This window comes from Pelodiscus sinensis, chromosome 6, assembly GCF_052426305.1.
Source record: "Pelodiscus sinensis isolate ZL-2025 chromosome 6, ASM5242630v1, whole genome shotgun sequence".
Lineage (NCBI taxonomy): Eukaryota > Metazoa > Chordata > Testudines > Trionychidae > Pelodiscus > Pelodiscus sinensis.
In genome coordinates this window covers 37,024,310-37,049,739 of record NC_143057.1, presented here as the reverse complement: position 1 = coordinate 37,049,739, position 25,430 = coordinate 37,024,310, and the positions used below count along the sequence as shown (strand labels likewise).

Below are 25,430 nucleotides of genomic sequence, written 5' to 3'. Positions count from 1 at the left end.
GCACTTTGCATTTCTCTTTATTAAACCTCATCCTGTTTACCTCTGACCATTTCTCTAACTTGCTAAGGTCATTTTGAATTATGTCCCTATCCTCCAAAGAAGTTGCAACCCCACCCAGTTTGGTATCATCTGCAAACTTAATAAGAGTACTCTCTATCCCAATAGCTACATCATTGATGAAGATATTGAACAGTACGGGTCCCAAAACAGACCCTTGAGGAACTCCACTTGTTATCCCTTTCCAGCAGGATTTAGAACCGTTAACAACAACTCTCTGACTACGGTTATCCAGCCAATTATGCACCCACCTTATCGTGGCCCTATCTAAGTTATATTTGCCTAGTTTATCAATAAGAATATCATGCGAGACCGTATCAAATGCCTTACTAAAGTCTAGGTATATGACATCCACCGCTTCTCCCTTATCCACAAGGCTCGTTATCTTATCAAAGAAAGCTATCAGATTAGTTTGGCATGACTTGTTCTTCACAAACCCATGCTGGCTATTCCCTATCACTTTATTATGACCAGTTGGTCCATAAATGTCATTCATTGCGAGGAAAATGAACAAACTTCTAACTCTCACAGATCTTCAAACAGTTGTACCCTTGTAGGTACGGCTGTTGGTAGAGCTAGTAATGGAAGTCACTGTCCCTTAGCTTGTCCTCACTATCCTGTCCTAGCATACGTGATATATAGCAGCACCATGGACTCTCCAGGTTTAGCAAACTTAGTGCTTTTCTTGTTGATATCCACCACATTCAGCTGAGATTTGGCATTTTTCTGGGGACAGGGAAGAATTTGACTTCATTTAGAAATGGGCAATAACAATTATGCATAGATATGGGTAAAGTCCTGTTCAACAGGGCCTAATTTGGGCAGATGTTTGGTGTACTCTAAATGCTCGGGCAGGTACAAGAGGAGATTGTCATTTTTTTAAGCTTAGGTAACACTCATGCAGCTAGTCATATTAATACAGATTTGGGGCCAGCCAAGTAGAGGCGAGAAGCAAAGCTGTGTGATTATTTACAGTATCAAGGTGCCTTTAAAGTGGGTAACAGTTTCTGCCCTAGTGTCGTGCCTAAATTCCCATATTACTAAGAGTGTCTACTTCTGTGCACTCAGCACATTGTGAAATTTTGTTAAACGAACATACATGCATTCTTCTTTTTTTAGATTTATAAACTGGGCTCAATCACTTACCTTAAGCTGCATGTGTATAATTAAATATGGCACATTTTTTCTTAAAGGGAGAAAGGAACAATCATCCCAAAGCAAATGTGCTAAATAAATGATTCCTTTCTAATCACTCACACATATTTGATCGAGAGACCACCACTTAGAAATGCAGTGTCATCATCAGTCTCAGGGAATTAGAGGCATAAGGTGAGTGAGGTCATATCTTTTATTGGACCAACTTCTGTTAGTGAGAGAGACGTGTTTTTGAGACACACAGAGCTACTCTTCTTTGAGCTGAAGGAGAGCTGTTTGTGGCTCCAAACTTGTTTTTCTCACTCACTGAAGTTGGTCCAATAAAAGATATGACCTCACCCACCTTGTCTCTCTGTTTCGGGAGTCAATCTGCCTGATTATTAAACCCAGAGAATACTCTATCTGGAGCACTCTATTTTATGACAGCTGCAGTAGTGAGTCTCAGAAAAAGAGATTTATCAAAAAGCCAAGGCCTGAAGGTGTATCTGGAAGCAGGGGGCCAGCAGATATGCCAGGCCCCTGGGCAAGGATGGAGTGCTCCACACGCTCAGAAGGAGTAGGAACTCAGACAGAAGGGGTGGAGCTGGGGAAGGCAGCTCTCAGCACCACTGGGAGTATGCCACTGCAGACCCTGCCCACAGCTAGTAGGGTTGCCAGGTGTCCAGTTTTGAACCAGACTATCCAGCATTTGAGCTTTCTGTTTGGGAAACAAATTGAGAAAATATAAATGTCCGGTATTTTTTCCATCAGATGTAATGTAGAGTGTGATGTAATGCCAAGTGTGTCCAGTATTTTTGTTGAAACCATCCGGTAACCCTAATAGCCAGCCCTCAAAGCCTCTCAGCATGCATCGTGCAGACCTTTAGCAGTGATTTAATTGGCCCGGGTCTCTCGCTGCTACTGTTCCTTCATTTTGAATCACTGGGCTCCAGGGCAACTATCCCCTCCTCTCCCCCCACTGGTGGGCCTGCCCTGGAAGCAAACAGGGAGCAAATATTGTTGTGAGAGAACAGGTCTAATATGTTCCTTACAGCCATCATCACCAGACGAGCAATCAGTCATACTGTGCGCTAGCTTCAGTAGAGCTAAAAGTAGATCCACATAGACCACACTGCAGTAAAACCATAAAAACATGCATAAGAGTGGCAAGATCCAGAGCCAGACAGCTTATCACACAACAACCAGGCATAGCTTCAGATAAATTCTGATGGAAATGAAATGAACAAGGGGCCGTTTGTATGTTGATGGCGGCACTGCTGCCTTTATTTTGCTGTAGCCTCCAGTGGCTTTACATACATGTAAAAAGGACTGGGAACAAAAGGAGAGAGATCTCTTAGGAGAGATGATCAGTCACCTTAATCTATTCTCTGTGCCTGATCAGGAGGAAAGAATGAAACAGAGCTATGTTGTCGACCCAGATGACTAGACATAGCTTAGACATAGTTGCCTACAATATGCCACAGCACCAAACCCCTATTATCAATTTAAGCATATTATACTCTTCAACTCAGCATCTGGTGTCCATAAGTGGAAGCCCTACATTACCCTAAAATAATAACATGAATGCAGCTACATCTACAACAATAGGCCTATCATAGGCAGCAATTAGAGTTGCCAGACCAAAGTTGTTCAGCGAAAAAAAAAAAAAGGACCCCGGCAGTTATTAAGAAAAAAAAATTAAAATAAAACAGCATGGCCCCTTTAAGAAGAGGGGTTTTTTTTGCCGGTGGCCATCTTGTTTTTCTGCTCCACCTACAAGACAGCTCCCCTGCAGAACCAGGTAAATGGGAGGGAGGGGGAGAAGGGCTTGGGGGCTGGGCCCAGTTGCTGAGTATGTCATAGGGTTGCCAGGTGTCCGATATTTTTGCCTCTTGTCAGGGAAAAAAAATCAGAAAATACCAGACTTTTTAGGTGTCCAGTATTTTTTGAATTGTTTTTACCGGATGGGAGGTGAAAATACCAGACTGTCCGGATCAATACCGGACACCTGGCAACCCTAGCAGCAATGTCTAGGACAATAATAATAGGCCTATTCTGCCCAAATTATCATGTTGTTCTAGATCCTTTGAAGCTTAGAATTCAGTCCTATGTAACTTGGCCAAACAAGTGTTTCGTGGAAATAGCAAAAGACACCTCCCTGAATCCAAAGTGATGCCTCACTTCCCCACCAAATTTCAAGCCCATCCTCCAAACGATGGAGGTGCAAGAGCTTCTCAAGAAAAAGATTGTACACATTTTCTTAATGTGAGCCAAACAGCTTGTTTTTACCTATAGTAAATCACAAATTCAATATGATCCAACAATGTGGTACAGTTGTGGAAAAAAAGCTAATGTAATTCTGGGAATGTATTAACAAGGGAGTCATATGTAAAACACAGGAGGTAACTGTTCCTTTCTACATGGCAGTGATGAGGCCTCAGCTGGAGTACTATGTTCAATTTTGGATGTCATACGTAGCAAAGGTAGAATACATTGGAGAGAATTTGGAATAGCGCAGAGGAGGGCAAGATAGAATCCACAGGCTGCATCCGGCCAGCCAAGCCATTTGATCCAACCCACAGCTGCTCCCCTGCCCCCGGGCCAATCAAGACCTGGTGGCGGGGGGAGCGTACGAAGCCTTCCCTCCCCATCAGGGGCACATGGTACCTAGAGGAAGCTGCTAGCTGTTCAAAACAGTTGGCGGTTCTCTCTAGGTACCACTCACCCTGGCAAGGTGGGCGGCAAAGACTTTGCATGCTCCCCCATCCCCAGGCCAATCAGAGCCTGGGGGCAGGGAAGCATGCAAAGTCTCCTCCCCCTGCCAGCGGTGGGCCTCCCCTAGAGGGAACAGCCGCCTTCAGCCTGAAGCCCCACCTCCTTACCCCAAGGCCCACCCCTTTGGGGGTGGCCCATGGCCACTTCCAAAATTCATGAAGTTGCCCTTCTGCAAAAATTATTGCCCACCTCTGGGCAACAGAAACGATCAAAAGCTGACCTAAGAGGAAAGGATAAAAACCCAGGCATGTTTGATCCTGAGAAAAGACAGAGGGGAGAACTTATAACAGTCTAAACTATATTAAGGGCTGTTATAATGAGGATGGGGGTCAATTTTTCTCCATGTCCACATAAGATAAGATATAATAGGCCTAATTTTCAGTAAGGAAGATTTACATTGGAAAAACTTTCTAACTATGAGGGTAGATAAACACTGGAATAGGCTTCCTCACAGGAGGTTATGGAATCCCCCCTCACTGGAGGTAAGATCAAGTTGGATATAGATTTGTCAGGGATGGTCTAGGTTTACTTGCTCCTGCCTCAGTGCAGGGGGCTAAACTTGATCTCTCAAGGTTCTTCGAGAGATTTCCTATACAGGCAGTCCCCGGGTTACGTACAAGCTAGGGACTGTAGGTTTGTTCTTAAGTTGAATTTGTATGTAAGTCAGAACTGGTACATATTGTAGGGGAAACTCTAGCCAAACATTTCTCCAGAGCTCAGTTTTATTCTCCCACACCTCACTTCCCTCAGTCCTTTATTCTCAAGCTGAGGTGTCTGCTGAGAAAAGCCGCTCCGCGTCTCCCTGGTCTGCTGGGGGGGGGGGGGGGGGGGGCGCTAGCTTTGCGTCTCCCTGGTCTGCTGGGGGGAAGCAGCTAGTGCGGGGTTGCCTCACCCCGTTTGTAAGTAGGGATCCGATGTAAGTCGGATCCATGTAACCCGGGGACTGCCTGTATTTCTATGAGTCCATGATTTCAAATACATAACTTGTTAAAGATTCTACGTCTCTTCTAAAAATACTATTCATACGTAATAAACCACAATCTATTTAAACCAAATGTTAATACAAATTGGACCTCCCTTGTCTGGCCCCCTCAGGATCTGACCAGTCCCGGACAAGGGAGTTTGCTGGATCAGCGGGGGCCTGGGGAAGGGGGTGCCAGTCTCCCTGCTGGGTTCTTCACCCCAGCCTCCTCTTCCAATGAGCTGCAGCAGCCCTGCCACACCACCAGAGCTTGCAGCAGTCTCACTGCCCTGCCGAACTTGTGGCAGCACCTTCGGAGACTGGAGCTCCCGGTGGCCCCACTGGTTGAGGGCTCCGCTGTCCCATTAGCTCCATCCCCGGCCCTTTGGTTTCCCTGTCCTGCCGACTGTGGTCTATGGTATCCTGCAGGTTCTGCTGACTTGCTGGTCCCACAGGCAGGTTCTGCTCTGAGCTGCTGGCAACCTCTGCCACTGGGGTTCTCTAGTCCCGCAATATTTGTGGTCCTTCTGGACCATGGTTGTTGCTGGACTAGAGTGTCCTGGACCACAGAGGTTCAACCTGTATTTCTGTTTTATTTACAGTCTTCTAATTTTTCCTTTTTGTATCATGCAGCTAGTCAGATAAGCAGAGCAACTTGTTAACTGAGTGTCATAGGATTAAACTGAAGATCGGTCATTCTCATCTTATACTGGAACCATCTATAAGAAAGTGACCCTGCAAAAGCATTTCCACTGTTCAGATTAGGGTTTTTAAAATCACCTTTACCCCTTTATTTTATTCATCGGTAATCAAGTCCCTAGTAGCGGGGATCAAAACTTCCATTAACACTGAAGGCATTTGAGATAAGTTTCTTGTTCCAAAAACTTGGAAGTAACCAGACCATTGTCTGTTTTACTGCCTTATTGGTGGAGACTCTGTAGCAAAACAAATCAGTATGGGTACGTCTACACTACAACGTTAATTCGAACTAACTTAGTTCGAATTAGTTAATTCGAACTAAGCTAATTCGAACTAACGGATCCAGACTAAAAAACTAGTTTGAATTAGTGTTTTGCTAATTCGAACTAGCATGTCCACATTAAGTGGACCCTGAACCAGGGTTAAGGATGGCCGGAAGCAGTGCCGGCAGGGCATCAAAGGAGGACTTAGAGCGTGGAGATGCTGTCTCAGGCTAGCCGAGGGCTGTGCTTAAAGGGTCCCGACCCCCACCCCGGACAGACAGTTCTCAGGGGTGCCCCGCTTGCAAAGCAGTCCTGGCTTGGATTGCCTGGAGTACCCACACTGGGCACATCACAGCACTCGGCCATCAGCCCGGCTGCACTTGCCGCAGGCTGCCATCTGGGGAGAGGGGGAATTGGGGGGCTGCAGGAGAGCTTCCACCCCAAAAGCCCGCAGAGCCAGCCCAGTCCTCCCCATCAGGGGTGCGTACCCCATTCCTCCCTCACCTCCTTCCATTTACCCTTCCCTAGCCCCTCTTCTTGATGTACAAAATAAAGGACAATTGTGTTCAAAAACTGAATCTCTCTTTATTGAACAAAACTGGGGGAGACTGGGAAAAGGAGGTGGGAGAGGGGAAGAGAGAGGCTGGGAGAGGGGAGGGCAACTAAAATGATCAGGGATTGCGAACAGGTCCCATATGAAGAGAGGCTAAAGAGACTGGGACTTTTCAGCTTAGAAAAGAGGAGACGGGGGGGGACGGGGACAGGATAGAGGTCTCTAAAAGCAGGAGTTGGGTGGAGACGGTGCATACAGAAAAGTTCTTCATTAGTTCCCATAAAGAAGGACTAGAGGACACCAAAGGAAAGGAATGGGTAGCAGGCTTCAAACTAGTAATAGAAAGTTGTTCTTCACAAAGCAGAGAGTCAACCTGTGGAACTCCTTGCTGCAGGAGGCTGTGAAGGCTAGAACTAGAACAGAGTTTAAAGGGAAGTGAGATCAAGTGATGGAGGTTGGGTCCATGGAGTGCTATTAGCCAGGGGGTAGGAGTGGTGTCCTTGCCCAAGGTTTGTGGAAGGCTGCAGAGGGATGGCACGAGACAAATGTCTTGGTCACTGTCTTCGGTCTATCCCCTCCAGGGTCCCTAGGGTTGGCCGCTGTTGGCAGACAGGCTAGTGGGCTAGATGGACCTTTGGTCTGACCCAGTACGGCCATTGTAAGCTCAGGGTTCAGGGTTGGGGGTCTCAGTGGACCACCTTGATTTTCATGCACACCTGCTCCTGGGTGGCCAGGCTGGCAGCTCTCCTGCCCTAGCCGGCCACTTTCCTGTGCCTAGTGCGGAGGTCGTGGACGAGGTCCACGATGTCCGCACTAGCCCAGGCGGGTGCCCGCCTCTTGCGGTCCCGGGCAAGCTCCCGGGAGCCACCAGCCTGGTCCTGGGAAGAGGGGGAGGGCTGGGGGGCATCGGGTGGGTGGCTCGATCCATGCCAGGTGCAGGGTCTGCTGGCTGGGTGCTGGCAGGCTTGCACCTGGCACGGGCACTGTAGCCAGCCCATGCCCCTTTAAGGAGTTCGGGGCCGGGAGGGGGGCATAGAGTTTCCCTGGTGTTGGCCAGAGTGGCCACCAGGGAAACCTGGGGAGGGCTAGCCTCCCATTAGTTCGAATTAAGGGTCTACACAGCCCTTAATTCGAACTAGTAAATTCGAACTAGGCTTAATCCTCGTGGAATGAGGATTACCTAGTTCGAACTAAGCGCTCCGTTAGTTCAAATTTAATTCGAACTAACGGAGCGCTAGTGTAGCGCCTATGAAAGTTAGTTCGAACTAACGTCCGTTAGTTCGAACTAACTTTGTAGTGTAGACATACCCTATGAGAAGTGCATACTATTGGGCCAGTATTCAGAAATCTGAGTTTCTTCCTTAACTGCAATTTATAGAGGAAGAAAAGGAGGGAAATTTCAAATATATTTAGGCTGGATGCACACGCTTCCTCACATCTCAGTGATTTACATTCAGTTAAATTGTCCTCTTAAAATAAAGGTTTGAGGAGCTTCTTGATGTACTTTTCTTGGCAAAATTCTTGGTGGATCATGCTATGAGCATGTTAGTATATTCTTCATGGCTATGTCTAGACTGGAATGATTTTCCGCAAATGCTTTTAACGGAAAAGTTTTTCCATTAAAAGCATTTTTGGAAAAGCGTCCATGCCAATCTAGATGCGGTTTTGCGCAAGGAAGCCCCGATCGCCATTTTTGCCATCGGGACTTTTTTGCGCAAAACAGTTTTTAGCTGTCTACACTGGCCCTCTTGCGCCAAAACATTTCCGGAAAAGGGCTTTTGCTGGAACGGGAACGTCAAAGCATTTGCGCAAGAAGCACTGATTTCGGACAGTAGAACATCAGTGCTTTGCACAAAATCAAGCGGCCAGTGTAGACAGCTGGCAAGTTTTTGCACAAAAGCAGGCGCTTTTGCGGAAAAACTTGCCAGTCTAGATGCAGCCCATGTGTATCCAAAAGTAATTTGTTTTATTCCCACCATTATATTATCAAAAGCAAAGGAAGTACATCCTATCTTATAGCTATATATTTTAGCAATGTGCAACTGTCCATCCGTGAGTCTGTTTGTTAAAGGGCTCCTAAACGATAAGAGCTAGGATCACCAAATTTGGTATGTAGCTTCCTCTTATCCCATCTTAAAGCAAGATCAGGGTTTGGATGTGCCAAGAAAATGGCAAGTGCTGGGAATGGGTATGGGCTGTCAGTAATGTAGGCAAAAGAAGGCACAGCCTTCCTAAACATGCCTACATGACTGACTGCCTAAGGCTGGACTGCCTCTGGGGAAGGCAGGAACCGTGGTGCAGCAGCCTGGCTCCCCTTGGCCCCTGGGGAAGGCTGGAACTGCAGCGCAGCAGCCCAGATCTCCCCAGGTGCCGGGGAAGGCAGCCCAGCTCAGCAGCCTAGCCGCAGGGAGTGGAGGGGATGGAGCCATGGTGGAGCAGCACAGCTTTCCCTGGCCGCTGGGAAGGGCTGGGGGCAGCACGATAGCTCCAGCTCTCCATGTAGCCAGGCAGGAACAGGCTGGGTGTGGGCAGGACCTCAGGCAGAAGGTCTTGCCTTCCCCATTGAAATGGGACTGTTTTCTGCAACATGGACAGGGAGGGGGCAAAAAAGGGAAGGGGCCCAGAGAGGGATATGATACTGAGAGTGACCACTGGGGGGCACTATATGCAGAATGGCCACTGGGCAGGCACACCACCAAGAGCATGGCCAGCAGAGCTGGGGCTCCATCATCTTCCCTGCCACCATATCTGGTAAATAGCCCCCTGACACAAACCCTCCTCTCCACAGCCCTTGGGGAGATCTGGGGGCAGGGAGAAAAGGCCCCTGGTGATTAGGAAAGGGAAGCTAGGGGGAGACAGAAGGCCCTTGACGACTGGGGTGGGGGGGATCTAGAGGGAGACAGAAGGCCCTGGTGGCTGGGTTGGGGAGAGAAAGCCCTGATGGACGGGGCCCCCTATCCTGAGCCCCTCAACTCTCACTCTCACATCCACCATTCCTCCCAGCCTCCTGCCTTGCCCTGTCTCTGCATCCCGTCTATGCACCCCCCACGTTGTCAGCCCTCTGCCCTGAAAAACCTGGACAATGCTGGGTAAGTCTTGGAGGGTATGTCTACACTACCCCGCTAGTTCGAACTAGCAGGGTAATGTAGGCATACCGCACTTGCAAATGAAGCCCGGGATTTGAATTTCATAAGCTGGGCGCCGCCATTTTTAAATCCCGGCTAGTTCGAACTCCGTGCTGCGCGGCTACACGCGGCACGGAGTAGCTAGTTCGGATTAGGTTCCACGGGGAGTACAGCTAGTTCGGATTAGAAGCCTAATCCGAACTAGCTACTCTGTGCTGCGTGTAGCCACGCGGCACGGGGTTCAAATTAGCCGGGATTTAAAAATGGCGGCGCCCGGCTTATGCAACTGAAGCCCGGGAAATTCAAATCCCGGGCTTCATTTGCAGGTACGGTATGCCTACATTACCCCGCTAGTTCGAACTAGCGGGGTAGTGTAGACATACCCCTAGTAACTCATATGAGAGAAGGAAACACAGCCACTACAACAGGTATTTTGCAGCAGTAGAGAAAAAAACTGCAAGTTAACTCTGCCTGATTTCACATGCCTTTTCTAGGTAATGTAGCTACAGTTTCTCAAAAGATGGATTGAAAACATGGGCACTAGCTTGTCAATAGAGAAACATGCAGATTTCACCTTGGAGATACACAGGTTATTTTTTTCCCTTAAATGCAGGTACCTCCTCCCAAGAAAACATCAAATATATGCTCTTTACTTAAGTTTTCCCTAAGAACATGACACAATGCTCAAGGAAGGGTTCTGCTCTTTAAACAAATGCTGTCTCTTTACTCTGGTTCATGCAAATTCTGAATTCAAACCCCTCATCAGCCAGAGAGCTCTTCTGATCTGGCTGTAGAATGTCGCTGAGCAACTTTAACATTTTATATTTAGAGTTAAGATGCTACCTGTGCTGAATTAAGTGTGTTACAAATTTACCCTCTAGCTGCTGGTGTTCAGTTAGGAAAAACTAGCATTACTTTATAAACATAAAAGAATGGAAGACAATTAAGAACCAAGTTACAGAGCTGAAGCAGAATACTAGCTCCTCTGGGAACTGATTATGTAAAAGAAAGCAACTAAACACTGGACATGAAAGAGAAAATACTGTGAAACCTTTAAAGTCCTAAGCCCTGAATGCAGAAATCCCTCATGGAGACTGTGTGTGTGAATGCACACTATTCCTTTGTTGTTTTAATGCAAGAGACTTGTATTTACATTTCTAAGTTATGCTTCCATGTTCGAACAAAATGAGCATTTAGAAAACTTCAATTCTGGCACCTCAATTAGGTTTCTTTGGTCACAAGATGAGGACATGCCATTTGATACAAAAACACTGGGCGGAAATTGTAAATCACAAGAAAGTTTTGTAAATATCACAGGTTGTAATGTGGGATTGAATTTATTGGCTCCCTCTACCCCACCCAAAAAAAAAAAAAATCCAGGTGAAAAGATCAGCAGATAATTCCCTTTGTGAAGGGGAACTCTCCCCTGGAATAACGCTGGTGAAAGTGGCAATGCTGAATCCTGTATCAGCTCCCCCTCCCATTTGCACCAAAGGGGGTGTGCTAAGGGAAGAAGATGACAGGTGCACAGGAGTATGGTGATGTGTAACGGGGTTCCAATACTTCAACTCTCCACTGGTTTAAGGTCTTTTAGATGCTGTATATTAGTGGTGTAAGTTAGGGTGCTCTATGTAATTTCAAGGTCAGGCTGACACTAAATCAGGGAGCTGTATGCTTCCCCTGCACTGACCGTAGCTTGGCTGCATTAGAGAATTGAGCACCTAGGCTCTAAACATTTCCAGAGCTTCAATACACAAAGTAGATCTACACTTTTCCCACAAGGATGTGCATGAGCTTTGAACAAAACAACACATTCTTTCAAACCTATTCCAGAAGTGCTCTGAAAAAAGTACTCCAAATATTGGACAGCTCATGATGTGGAGAACATAATTAACCTTGAAAACTCCTTTCTTGCTAATCTTTTGAAAGATCTAATATAAATATTATGGTTGTTAACACAGACATTAATATGAAGTTTAAGGCTAAATCTGCAACTTTCAACCTACATCTGCATGTGCCAATAAAACTTTTTGCATCACATGATACCATCATGAATTCTCTGCATGCCACATAGTTTAGAAATGTTGAAGAGTTTTAAATATTGATATTAGTAACCTTTTTCACAACCTATCACCTATAATGGTAGATGCTTTAATGTCATCTACTAACCCAATAGGAATCAGTGGCAGAGGAAAATTATAACTAATACATTTTAATATTGTAACTTTCAGAAACACTTCACAATTATTCAGCATAGCTGTTCCATACAAAATAATATCCGAATTAGTTGAATATATTATGATCTTCATGATCAGTTTAAAAAGTCTGTTCCTTTTATAAGGGAACATTCCTGGCTTTTTAATGGTGTAATATTTCTAGCTCTCATATAAAAATAATTAGATAATAAATTTATCACTGTTGCAGGACTGACTGTCTTGGGTTTCAAGACAACTTAATTTGGGGAGGGAAATTTTGGGGGGAATAGGAAACATTTATCTTGCCATCTGTTTGGTTTCTTTTAATGCCAGTAGCTTGAAGCTTATTTGAGATTGAATTATGCATAGTCCCTCTGGAGAAATATTAGTAGGCAGAATGCAAGTGAAGTAGTAAAAATGCATGTTTAGCATATTATATTAAGCAGCTCTTCATGTTATCATATTAAGAGCAATTCAAACTATTTTATATCTGTGTTGATACAGACACACTTAGCGCATATCTAGGAATTGAAGAATTCTTTATCTACCAAAACTTCAAGGGAATTTAGGAATGCAAATATAATTATTTCATCTGGAATTTTCCCAATTTTCAGGGATTACCTTGGGATATTTAAAGACCAAAATTAGCCAGGTTCTTAGTTTCTTCATCTAATCTACATACAGCAGATTTGCTTACGTCTGCAGTGTCAGCCACAGTAGCAGCTATTATTTTGGAAGAAGACTATCACATACTGAATTACCAGCAGCAACCAGTACCTTTGTTTATCAGATTGGTACGGCTGAAAATTTCAGTTATAACAATGATGTGTTTGAAAACGTACATAAAATTCCATGGAAAGAGATTAAATTAGAATTGTAGGCAACAGCAATTCATTAAAAAGTAATTATAAAAACCCTCCAGCAGCATGCCATTTTGGCGCATACAAATGTAATTTTATCTGCTTATATGGGCTGTTTAAAAACTAATGTATGTATTTTACAACTGAGATTAAAAAGTGATTGAAAGAATGGATTTTGAAATAACAGTATTACTTTAACTTTTCAAAGCAGTTTTTGTCACTAACCATTGCATTAAGAAAACCTAATTATAATGACACAAGTGCTGCTCTACTTAAGACTGTATCAGCTTTTCAATTACAATCTCTTATTTTTATGTCTATGTAACTCAGAAGTAAAAATGTGTTCTGGACTGAATCTTATGCAAGGGATTCTACACTGTAAGATAAATTTTTTTCAAAAAGGCAACCCAAAACATGTTTGCTATTAGAAATTACATACTACAAAATCATGGCCAGATTATGACATTCTGAGGCCCAAAACCATGTCAAGTGTAAGAAGCTCTATAACATTAAAGAGCAGACCAGAGCGGCCTGCAGGCCAGATGCAGTTCACTAGGGTTAGCCCCGGTGGGTGACCAGACTCTATTTTTACCTAAGCAACTGCAGGTACAACCACTGATCACAGTTCACTATTCCTACCCACAGGAAGCTGCAAATGGCCCTACCTGCAGATACTTAGGTAAATAAAGTGTCTGGTGGCCCACCAGCGACTAGCCCTGGCAAACTGTGTCCATCCCAGGGGCCACTTATACCCCTGCACAAAATGATCTGCTGCAAACTAGTCATATGAAGCATGGTTTGCATATGAAGCAGAAAGTGGCCTGCGGATTGAAACACACAATTTCGTGTATGTACCAATCAAAATAAGGAAGAACACACTGATACTTAAGAAAAAGAAGAAAAACATGAGCAAGGGCACTGTGTACCTGAGAATGCTGGACCATAAACAAAAACCAGCAGCCTTCTAGCTATTGTCAGCCAAGGGAGTAATAGATGACATGCTATATATCAGTGTTTCTCAACCAGTGATACAAGAACCCTTAGGGGTACTTGAACGAAGTCTGGGGGGTATGTCACCACAACTGAAATTTGGAAAAAACTGAATTTTTGTTTTACAGTGTCTTCATATTTTTTTACTTTTTACATCCAAAAATTTCATCGCCCACCTGGCCACGGTGAAGTCGTTCAAACAAATGTGTTGCAATGATAGAAAAAAAATTGTGTGTCTGAAAACTGGTCGTACTGGGGGTACTTATAATTTTCTTTGTTTGAAAAAGGGGTACTTTATTAAAAAAAAGGTTGAGAAACACTGCTATGCATGATGTAACTTCTAGAACAAGTCCCATTCAAGTATGAGCTCAAGACGATTGCTTCACAACACTACCATTTTTCCCTGGTTTTATCAGCAGAGAGATTATTCATTTAAGTAAATTATGAAGGCATTCTCAGAATTTTAAGAGTAGCAGCTGGTCATCAAAATGCTGCCTTGGGAGACTTATAGCAGACTTACATGTAGAAATACTAATTTTAGAAGTGCAATTATCATTTTTTTCTAAGCCTTGGTCTCCTACCTATCAATAATGAGCAATCAGTAAAGGATAAGGGTATTAGTGTCGTGAGATGTGTATATTTTTGTCACATTTTTCATACCATGCCAACATCTACTCATGCTGGCATTCTGTCCTCAGTGCGTTCCAACATCCCTATGAACTGAGTTTGTGAAAGGGACTCAGGATCATGCGCAAGGCAGAACCCAGGCTTGAGCAGAACAGCAAAGGTTCCCTAAGGCATTCAATGAGAGCTACATTTGTTTAGCATCATTGCAAAGTACATCGCGTCTTTAGGAACCCAAGCTGGAACATGTTTTCCCTTGTCTCTCTGTTTCTGTTTTCCCCTGTGTAAAATTGTGTCTATGTGTGTGAGTGGGAGAGAGATAATCTTTCCTTCACTCACAGGTCTATTGAGAATTTTCACTAATGTTTCTAAAGCACCTTGAGATCACTTGATGAAAGAAGTCATGTCAACAAAATATATGCATTTCTGTATTATTATTAATTTTACCAGAGTGTAGACCAAATCTTACTTTGCTTCCAGTGCCAAAGCAATGATGCCTGCCGCCATAGGTGCAGAGGCTGAGGTCCCAGTGTGACTGTCTGTACAACGCTGCCTCAGGTCAGTGGTGATCTGGAAGAAATTGAATGTGTGAGATTTAGAACCCAACCGCAGAGGCTGCTATTGCTCAAGTGAGTCACGTCCAGGTGAATAGAATTTTCTTCTTTATATTGGGATAAAAAAGGCTTCTGAATACATCACTTTGAAACTTGGCTATTCTACTCACAGCTTGAAGGGAATTGTGAACCTGCAGAAATGTGCACTCTATTCTATAGTACTGAATGGTCACGTTAGTCTCAATTTATTATCATGGCAGGACCACCTAAAGATTTGGAAATTAGAAAATCATACATAGCAAAAGTGGATTAAACCCTCCCTTCGATTGCTTTGCATTTATATAGCACTTTCTATCCAAGAACTTCAAAATGTTTTTCAAATATTAATGAATGAAATCTCTCCACACTCTTGTGATGCAGGTAAGTATCATTATCCCAGTTTTAAGGATAAGAACACTGAAGTGTGGAGGGGTTAACCTATTTGTCTGAGGTCTCATAGGGAACGTATGGCAGAGCTGAAAAAAGAATGTACATCTGGTGATTCCAGGTGCTGTGTTTTAACCACAACACCAGGCTTTCTCCTTTAAGCAGTAATTCATCTGAGACTAACCCTTAGTTGTCATGTACCACCCCACACTGGAACCAATAGGGCAGGGGCGGATGAGAGTTTTGCGGGGCTCAGGGCGCGGGGCCTATTGAAGCGCGGGGCCCGGGGCAGTCGCCCCGCTCACCCTGCCCTATATCTGCCACTGCCATAGGAGATATAATCAAACAACTTAAACGTGTACTCAGTGGAGATGCCATCCTGAGGGAAATCTTTCCTGAACCTCCTTTTCTGGCCCTCAAACCCCCATCCTCAACAAGCTGATCATTAGAAGCAAGCTCTTCACAGAGCAGGAGATACCAACTCAAAGTGGTACCAGACCCTGTCACAACAAGAGATGTAAAACCTGCAGACATATCTCCATGGCTACAATGATTAATACCACCCACAATACGCTTTTCACAACAAGTGCTTATCACAACATGTGATGTGCCCCATTCAGTGCACTAAGTGACAACTTTATGGGTGAAACCAGAAATTCACAACACTCTTGAAAGAACTCAGAGAGAAATGTGATAAACCACAAAAACACCATATCATGCATGTGGGAATGAATGCTCCATATCTGATTGATCAGTCCTCATTGTCAAAGGAAACCTGTACTGCACTATCAAAAGATTAGTCTGGGAGCTTAGATTTGCAGCCCAGGGCCACCAGGCTCAACAGCTAGCTCCAAATTGCTCCCTGCCACTGGCCTTCTGGCACTCTCACGGCTGTTGCTGGACCAGAGATGTTTAACCTGTATCTTCATTTAAATAACTGTTCTTGGGTGAGGCTGGGGATGAGGGATTCAGTATGCAGGCTGCCCCAGAGAGAAAGAACAACCCCAGCCCTCTCTCACTGCAGCAGTTTGGGGCCAGATGACAAGCGCCTGTCCATGGCTGCTGCCATGGGCTCAGGTGGGAAAGGGATGCATGTTCCTCAGCTGGGGGACAGACAGACAGACAGACACACACACACACACACTCTCTCTGAAACATATATAGTATATACCTGTCCCTTTCTCCACCCCAGTCCCCTACTGGCCCAATGGGGTTATAGATGCCCTGGCCCTCATCTCTGGTCCCTTGCTGTCCTCTTGTAGTCATTCTGTGATATAACGCCCACCTTCCAGACCCCCTGCCTTTCTGTTTTATGAGAAACAATCAAATTCTGGGCACATACCATTGTCCTGGCACAATCAAAGTCTTATCTTGCTTTAAGTTCTGATAAGAGGAATCTGCATAACAATTTGGTGGTCCTAGCTGCTACCATTTAGGAGGAGTTCTTGAACAAAGAGACTCACAAGTAGATGGACAGACATACAGGCAGTCCCCGGGTTACGTACAAGATAGGGACTGTAGGTTTGTTCTTAAGTTGAATCTGTATGTAAGTCGGAACTAGCGTCCAGATTCAGCCGCTGCTCTGACTTGGGGATGCCTGGGGCAGAGCAGCTGGGGTGCTGCTGGGTTGGTCCAGTAGCGCCGCCGTTCCTCAGTGCTACTGGACCAACCCAGCAGCACCCAAGCTGCTCTGCCCCAGGCGTCCTGATTCAGCCGCTGCTGAAACTGACCAGCAGTGGCTGAATCAGGACGCCTGGGGCAGAGCAGCTGGGGTGCTGCCGGGTTGGTCCAGTAGCGCCCAGAGCGGTGCTACGGGACCAACTGGCAGCGCCCCAGCTGCTGTACCACAGGAGTCCGGAGCAAAGCCGCGGAGCTGTCCTGCTGCCCTCGGGCTCCGCGGCTTTGCTCTGCTTTGCTCCCCGTCTCCCTGGTCTGCAGACCAGGGGGTCGGGGAGCAAAGCGGCGGAACACGCGGGCAGCGGACAGCCCAGACGCGTCTGGGCTGTCCGCTGCCCGCGTGCTCCGCCACTTTGCTTCCTCTCCCTGGTCTGCTAGAGACCAGGGAGACGGGCCCCGTTTGTAACTGCGGATCCGACATAAGTCGGATCCGCGTAACTCGGGGACTGCCTGTATTTCTAATTCACACACACACACTTTTGTTCATATGTTACATATTTTGATGACAGTGTACACGAAGCTTTGGTATTATATAAACCTGCACATAACTACTCAAAAGACAAATAGAAGGGCCAAAGTTAACACAGAGTCAGTGAGGTGGCAGGGTGGAGGCATCAGGTGAACTCACTCGGAGAGAATGTTGAAAGATGGGAAAAAAATAGACTACGGCATTGGAAAATCATGTTTCTAAATTACTTGATCTTCGAAAGGCCAATCTGTGTGTCAGATTCAAAATGCTCAAAAGCCCCAAAATAATCATATTAGTCTATTTCTGAATTCTTGATAAATCATTCTATCCATGACCTGTAAAAAAATCTTAAAATACAATTTTCATATTTTAACTCACTTTACTTGTGAATTAAATTGTGCATCAATTTAGCCAGTGGATATTTTTTATCAGTGAAGCACTAAATGTGTGTGCTAGTTTATATTATAAAAGGCACATAAAAAACCAGCGTGTAATTTCCCACACCCTGGTGTAAATTCATTTTGTACTATAACTCGTGTCTAATATAATGAGATTATTTCGTTATACCCTTCCAAAGGGGACAGGTGAAGGGAAACTTAAAGGATCAAATTTATAGCAGGAGAAGCCAGAAACCTTGTATTACTTGTGTGGATGCAAATCACGTAGAGTTTTTTCAGGTGAAATCTAACACGTAAGTTCTGTGGCTTTTTCAGGCACCTCTTTGTGAAAATTTGGCCTCAAAAGAGTGGAAAACTATGAAGTGGAAAGAATAGCACAGGCTCACCCTCTCTCACATGCTGGTCAGCAGAATGAGTGACCCCTGCTAAAAAGCAGTGCAATCATTGAAAGCACCCTGCTTTCCAAGAAGCACTGGATTTCCTTGGGGCACAATAGTACCTTCATGCAGTGGAAAAATCTCCTCCTGCAATGGTTTTGCCTTAAAAGAGACTTCTACACTTAAAGCACATGTTATCTACAGTTTTATCTATGAGAGGAGTGATGAGTGTTTTTGAGGCTACCTCTGCCCTGCAAGCTTAGGGGTCTGATTCCCAGTTTGCACATTCTCCTGCTACCTCTCATTGACCTAGCAAGCTAAAGATAGAAGTGCAGTTGTGGTAGTGTGGACATCCGTGGTGCTATGCTAGCCACCATGAGTACACACCCACCTGAATCCTATAAGTATACACTTGGGGCAACGAGCACATACCACCCATGGTCACTACTCACGTTAGCAGTGACTATTATAGTAATAATATTTTTAGTGTGTCAGCTCAGCTGTAAACTAGCATGTGAACTGTACATTGGTGTGAGCTGGGAATCTCATACTATCAATATAGCCTTAGTTTTATTCGTGCAGTACCTATGAATAGCAAATACAATGAAGCCATTACACTCGTATACTGCATTGTTTGCACCATGTCCTAGCAGGCACTGTACAGTCTCTTATCTCTCTTGCAAATACTGCAGCAGGAAAAGATGAAAGAAAGCTCCCCTAGTAGGGTGACCAGACAGCAAATGTGAAAAATGAGAATGGAGGGGGGGTAGGACAGTCCCTATAAAGTTGGGACATCTGGTCATCCTGTCCCTAAGTGCAAACCCTATCTGAGCCATTTTAAAGGGAAGTTATTGATAGCAGTTAAGATGTTTAAATGTCGATCAGTGGAGAGATCTTTTCACCATTCAGGATGGACTGTCAGAGAAGCCTTGTGTCTATCTTTACAAACAAAGAGACAGGACCACCAACAGGCAGGCAGGCAAGCTAGGCAAAGAAAAATTGATGTTCGAGATTCCAGGACCACACAAGGGCAACATCATTAATCTTAATACAAGGAGATGAGGCCTGCCAGGGACACAGAGTTGACATTAGTGTATGAAAGCTGTCATTCTATTAAGTAGCAGAAGTGGAGTTGGGCACCAGTTTTGGATTTTTTTACCTAAAGTACAATACACAGGTTTTAGATATCATTGTAACAATTGCTGATCTAAGAAAAAAGCGATATGCCTAAATTCAGGCAATGTAATGTTGGTTACAATCATCCGACCTTTCCTCCAATAACAGAAGAAAACAACTGGATTTGACTGAAAATAATTACATACTGGTGGGTAAAGATATCACTTAATCAATATGAAATTAACAACTTAGAACACTTGGACAAAGATCAATTTAAAGATATCATTATCACCACAGTATATTTGCTCTTTTACCATATGTAAGAGTCAACTGGTTTACAGACTAAGTGCAGTTTTAGAAAAGAAAGACTCAGATACCTACGGTAGCAGTTTGGTACATGTGACTTACTCTGAAGATTTAAAGAAGTGTCATTTCTGTACAGTTACTATTCAGGTGGTGTTATCAATCTTCCCTTAGATACTGCTGTAGGGAAAGTTAGTTATTCAGGTAAAAATAGGATTTTCCTTTTCAGATAATATTATCAGTTCTTCCATCCTGAGCCTCTTATTTCCAACATTTCATAATTCATGTCTGAGCTGTTAGCTGTGGTTGAAGCATTTTTACCTGTTGATGTCATTCCTATGGGCATGTCAGCTTGAACCAACTTATGTTCTACTATGAGAAGTATTTAACAAAAATCTCTAGTTGCCAATTTTCTCCCTACCCCGGCTAGGGATGTCTACATGCAGACAACTACACGATTAACCGATAAGCGTAGGTTTATTAGTTAATCCTGTCAACTACATGCATCTAGTCCCCGTCCCCTCCCCCCCATCTCTGCATCAGAGGCAGCAAGGGAGGGGAGGCAGGAACTAGTGCCTGTGGGGAGCTGACTTTTAAGTCAGCTCCCCACAAGCACTGGATCAACTTGCCACCTCTACCCCCACGCTGCTGACTCTGAGGGGGGCAGGCAGGAACTGATATGTGTGAGGAGCTGGCTTTCGAGTCAGCTCTCCACACGTGCCAGCTCTGTGGATTCCCCTCTGCCCCCCCCCCCCCCCGCTGTCTCCCACAGAGCTCGGGACAGGAGAGCTTGGATCCCCTGTGAACAGGTGCTGCTACCTCTGTATCAGACAGCAGCATGGGGTGGCAGGCAGGAGTCAGTCTGTGCAGGGAGCTGGTTTTTTTAAACTGGCCCCTCTATGGACCAGTTCCTGCCTGCCACCCCGCGCTGCCCCTCGTTTCTGATAGAGAGACAGCAGCACGGGATGCAGGGAGCAGCCGGGGTGTGGGGCTGGGAGTGCTCTGGTGGCCAGCCCTGCTCCAGGGACGATCAAATAGTCAAGTAACTGCTAAAATTTGATACGGTTACATGACTATTCAATTACACGCTATCTAACATCCCTAATCCCAGCACTATGTGATCCCAGGCCATCTTCTGTTGAAGGTGCAATATTGTATTATAACTGCTCCACAAAGGTAGTTGAACATGAGGTGTTTTTTAAAATAATTGAGAGGAGATGTTATTGCCAATAACTTTTATTAGTGCCAGGTTGTATTATAAAAAAATAGGGAAAGAGGTCAAACTTAACTCTAAAAGAACAACTAGTGAATAACATACATGACACCACTACGAGACTCTGAGGCACAGAAATATTTTTTAAAAAAAAGATGAGTAGCGAATTAATTTTTAAAGAGGAGCAAACGTACACCATAGATTGTAAATTTCATTGAGCGAGGGATTTTCATGCCTAATTCACCAGTATTGCTAACAGAAAATATCTGAGTAAATCTATAGTACAGTGATAGTACTGCTGTTATTTATTTGCTAAGCTAAAGGCCATAAAGACACATACAGCTAGATTGTGCCCTTAAAGACAGCCTATTCCAAGAGGTGGTCCAAAGACGCTCGGCTCTAGGGGCAGTATGTAGAAATAGTTCCACCTTAGAGGTAGGGGTAGGGCACAAGGTAGTAGGCACAAGGGGTAGGGCACTCTCCAGTAAGGAGAAGGAATTTGCTACAGTTGAGTGTCTTAGGCATTCTTCTTGTCACTTCTACTGAGATCTTTAGAGCCTCACAGTCAGCATGTGTTTCAAACGATAATTGTTTTAAAGGAGTGCATTTTTCAACAGGCCTGTACTTGGCTTCTGCTTATGTGTGTCCCAAACTGTAGCTTTATATACTTGTGCCTGCACTTTGCAGCTGTTCCAGCAAACATCTGATAACCATTCTAGCACTAAACTATTTAAAAGGAATACGTGCAGGTCTTTGCATCTGAAAAAGGAAGGTATACTCTGTGCATGCACAGAAGGGGTCAAAAGTTGAAAATCCAGTTCAGAATATGCAAAAGACATATTTGACAGGTGCAGCACAATATAGTAGATAACCAGCATGTAGTCTTGGCCGCATCATTAATGAAGTCTTAAGGCAGTACATTAATGTTAGTAGGAAATTTGACTGTGTGAGAACTGCTGGCAAGTTCTGTACAAGCCAGATTCTTGTGTTACTTACTTTCATGTAAATATAAGTTCGATATCTTCATAATACTATACTAGTCTTGCCTGTGTTACTAAAGCAACTATAATGACACCAGATTGCAAAAGAACAATTCCGGCACATTGCATGTTTGTGGAACCGACAAAAACATGTAAAGGGAAAAAATGTGTGGATATCTACAAAGAATATTTTCTTAGTGCAAGATGAAACCAGGAGCGATCTGTAATAGCTTTTACATACCCCGAGTTCCCCACACACCATACTACTGTGTGCCTTTTAGAACACTCATTACTACTAGCATTTTTGCTCTTATAGGCACTGTTTACTTTTCCAATTCAGAAGGTGCCACTTATGTAAATTGGATAATCAGCACAAACTAATACAATATGCTGATTTGACCGAGATTGTACAAATACAAAGCAAAACTAAGCAGGAACAGGAATTTGAACAATCTGATATTATAACACAGATGAGATAGAAGGACAATGAGCTGCCATTTACTGGGTGTCACAACAGCTTATTACTGTATTGTAAAAACTCATATTATATTAGGGGCTCGACTCTATCTTCAGTTACAATGAAATAAATGAGGAGTATCCACATTTAAAATCAGTTATCCACATTTATAATCAGGCACTAGAATATTTATGGTATATTGTATGCTAGGATGTATTTTCTCCTTTCTTAAAAGCAAGAACCTCATACACATGAACTGAACTATCACATCTAATTAGACTGACCTATAGGAAAGTCACTAATCTTGAGAAAGCTGCCATTACTGCTATTCCACATGAGAAAGCCATTAAGCCTTTTATATCTCATTTGTGTGTGTGTGTGTGTGTGTGTGAGAGAGAGAGATGGGAGGGGGTAGAATCTTCAGGACAGGATTAACATTTGATTTACATAAAAATATCAATATTTATTTTTGCTATTTTGTTTGCTATTTATATTTATATAGCACCAAACAAAAATGTTCTAGTCAGTTTGTGGAAAAGAATAAAGTTGAGGTCTTTGCTGCAAAGGACTGATCATCGACACAGACAACATAAAAACCAAGGATAGGGTGATGCGATGAATAAAAAGTTCTATGATTTCATAATGAAATTAAATTATCATTATCTTAGTGCTATGATTTTTGCTTTTGCATAGAAGTTTGGCTACATTCTCTGGTAATAATTTTCACCTGTGTTTTAGTCAAAACATCTCTGCAGGGACCATTAGGGTGAATAGGTCTTTTGGAAAAGGTGTATTATAGTGAGCAAATTAGAGAAGAAAGAGGCAATATTAATATTATCCTTATCCTTACCCTATACTGATGGCTTACTACAGATGTGAATGAGAGACCGGGGGCAGGGAGGCAGAGTTGTCATTCTGTGTGTGCACTCAGAGGGCACTGATTGATAGGTTACAGCTGGTATTTGTAACTCAAATTCTTTCAGTTAAAGGATTGGTTCTGCAAATTCACCTCATCTCTCTTTAGAGCTGACCTTAGAGTAATATAAGAACTAACACAAATGTTGTCCAAAGGAAGGTGACTGGTTTGTATACAATAATGAGGGAGAAGGCTATTTCCTGCACTCAGTGCACAATGTTTTGCTTTGTTATTGGAAGTGACAGGGGATTACGCTTGCTTGAGGTGCCAAACTACCAGCAGTAAAACATCCTGAGGAGAAATTGTGGACCTCAGGAGTCAACTGTTAATACAGTGCAGCACAGAAGAAGAGGAAAGGGTCTCTGATGGAATATTTAAGGCCTGATTTTCCACTGTGTGAAATCAGTGGAGTTATATACCTCATATAACTCAGTGGAGAATCAGGGCCCCTATAATGTAGCCATTAACAAAAGGTAATTTGAACAAGAATAGCCAGGATCTGAACTGGGCCATGATGAACAGAGAATCAAGAGTTTACTGTAATAAATGCTTATTGGTTACCCTGGAGAGCTGGCTGCTGTTACACTGCTGCCTCTGATTTAGCAAATGCACTTGTGTACTAGTACAGATCAAAGTAATTGTTAAATCTATATGAGTGTACTTGGTGATAAAACTTCATGAAAACTAATGGAATGTTAGTGGCAAACATTTATATTGTGTATATCTCTGTAACAAAATAACCCATCAAATAGGAAGAAGCCTTTTGGAATATAAATTAGGAACTCTAATAGAAAAGTGCTAATTTCAAGGCAAGTCCTCATTGTGTGTGATGACTGGAGGTCAAAGACCCTAACTGCATTCCTCACTCTCTGTCATCAAAGCAAAAGCCCACTTGGGTAGAAGAAGCCATAATAATGGATTCAATGAAAGATCCTTCATCTCAGGACTGCTTGGATTCTAATGGGGCAGAATGACTGAACAAAAAGATTGAGATCTCCAGATTTGTTCTGGGTAGCAAGAAACTTTTGGGAAATTGGCAGATTACTAAATCCCTACTACCATTTGAAGATATAGACCGTGACTCACCAATATCTATATTTTACCTCCTTTAACCTCTCAGTAACTCTCATTTCCTTTTCTGAGCTAATAAATCATTAGAAGGTTGACTGTCAGTGTTGTCTTTGGTGTAATTGATCTGGCGTGACTGGTTTCTTGGGATGGAGGACGTGATGTGATCTTTGGTGAAAGTGACCATTTATCACTAACTACAGTTTGTCTGGGTAAACAGACTGGAGCATCTAAGGGACTGTCTGTGACTCCCTGATAGGACTGGTTCAGTGATCCAGGAACTCACATTTAGTAGTCTTAGTGACAATTTATCATAGAAAACACCACCAGCTTAGGTTGTGTGCCTTGATCTCTGGCAGTCTGGTCTGAGGTAAGCTCACAATTGGGACCCACCCCAGAAAGCCTAATAGTATAAACAGCAGAATATCAAGTAGGAGCAGGAAGGTTATTCTAACCTATATATCTGGTACTATGATAACTGCTCTTGGAATACTGTGTCCAATTCTGGTGCTCACACATCAAATAAGCTGTTGAAAAAAATGGAGAATGAGAGAGAAGCTCAATCTACTGAGTTTATGAAAGAGCATTAAAGCTTGACTTGATCAGAGTTCCTAAGTACCTACACAGAGAACAGAAATTTGATAATAGATAATGTTTCAATTGTCAGACAAAGCTATAATTAAGATCCAATGGCTAAAAGTTAAAGCTAGCCAAATGCAGACTAGAAATAGGACACCAATTTTTAATAGTGAGGGTAATTAACTATTAGCAACTTGGACTTGAAGCAGGAATTAATTCAGGGAAGTCCTGTGATATGAGTCACACAGGAGCATTGACTAGATCATAACAGTGGTTCCTCCTGGTCTTAAAATACCTGAATCGATTAATTTTATTCAACCTTGAAAAAAAAAAGTTTAACAAAGGTCTTTGTTAAGGGCTGGATAGGAAATTTGATCATAGGAATAAGTATTACTAGTAAAAGGAAGGACTTCTTTGCCTTATCATTTATCAGGGAAAACAAGGGGATATGCCAGAAACAGATAAAGCTTTGTGTAGAGAGGCAGAGAAAGAATAGAAAAATTACTGGGACGGAGTTACCTCAGAACAAGGCTTTTATTTTGTTTAGTTGGTTTTTTTAAAAAAATTAGATCATCTGAAAATAGGGAAGATTCCAGGAAGGGATGGCCAGCATCCCAGAATCTTGAAAGATACAGCAGACCATATTTACAAAATAGAACAA

The 25,430-nt window shown here is 43.5% G+C and overlaps 1 protein-coding gene across 3 annotated transcripts in view; it reads right to left on the bottom strand.

Moving 5' to 3' along the window:
- Positions 1 to 25,430, bottom strand: part of PCSK5 (proprotein convertase subtilisin/kexin type 5) — a 336,184-nt gene that overhangs the window by 150,081 nt on the left and 160,673 nt on the right. For all 3 annotated transcript variants that reach the window (XM_075931728.2, XM_025178860.3, XM_075931730.2), the window contains one exon: positions 14,706 to 14,806. In XM_075931728.2, coding sequence (XP_075787843.2) covers positions 14,706 to 14,806 — 101 coding nt within the window. The remainder of the gene's footprint in view (positions 1 to 14,705; positions 14,807 to 25,430) is intronic.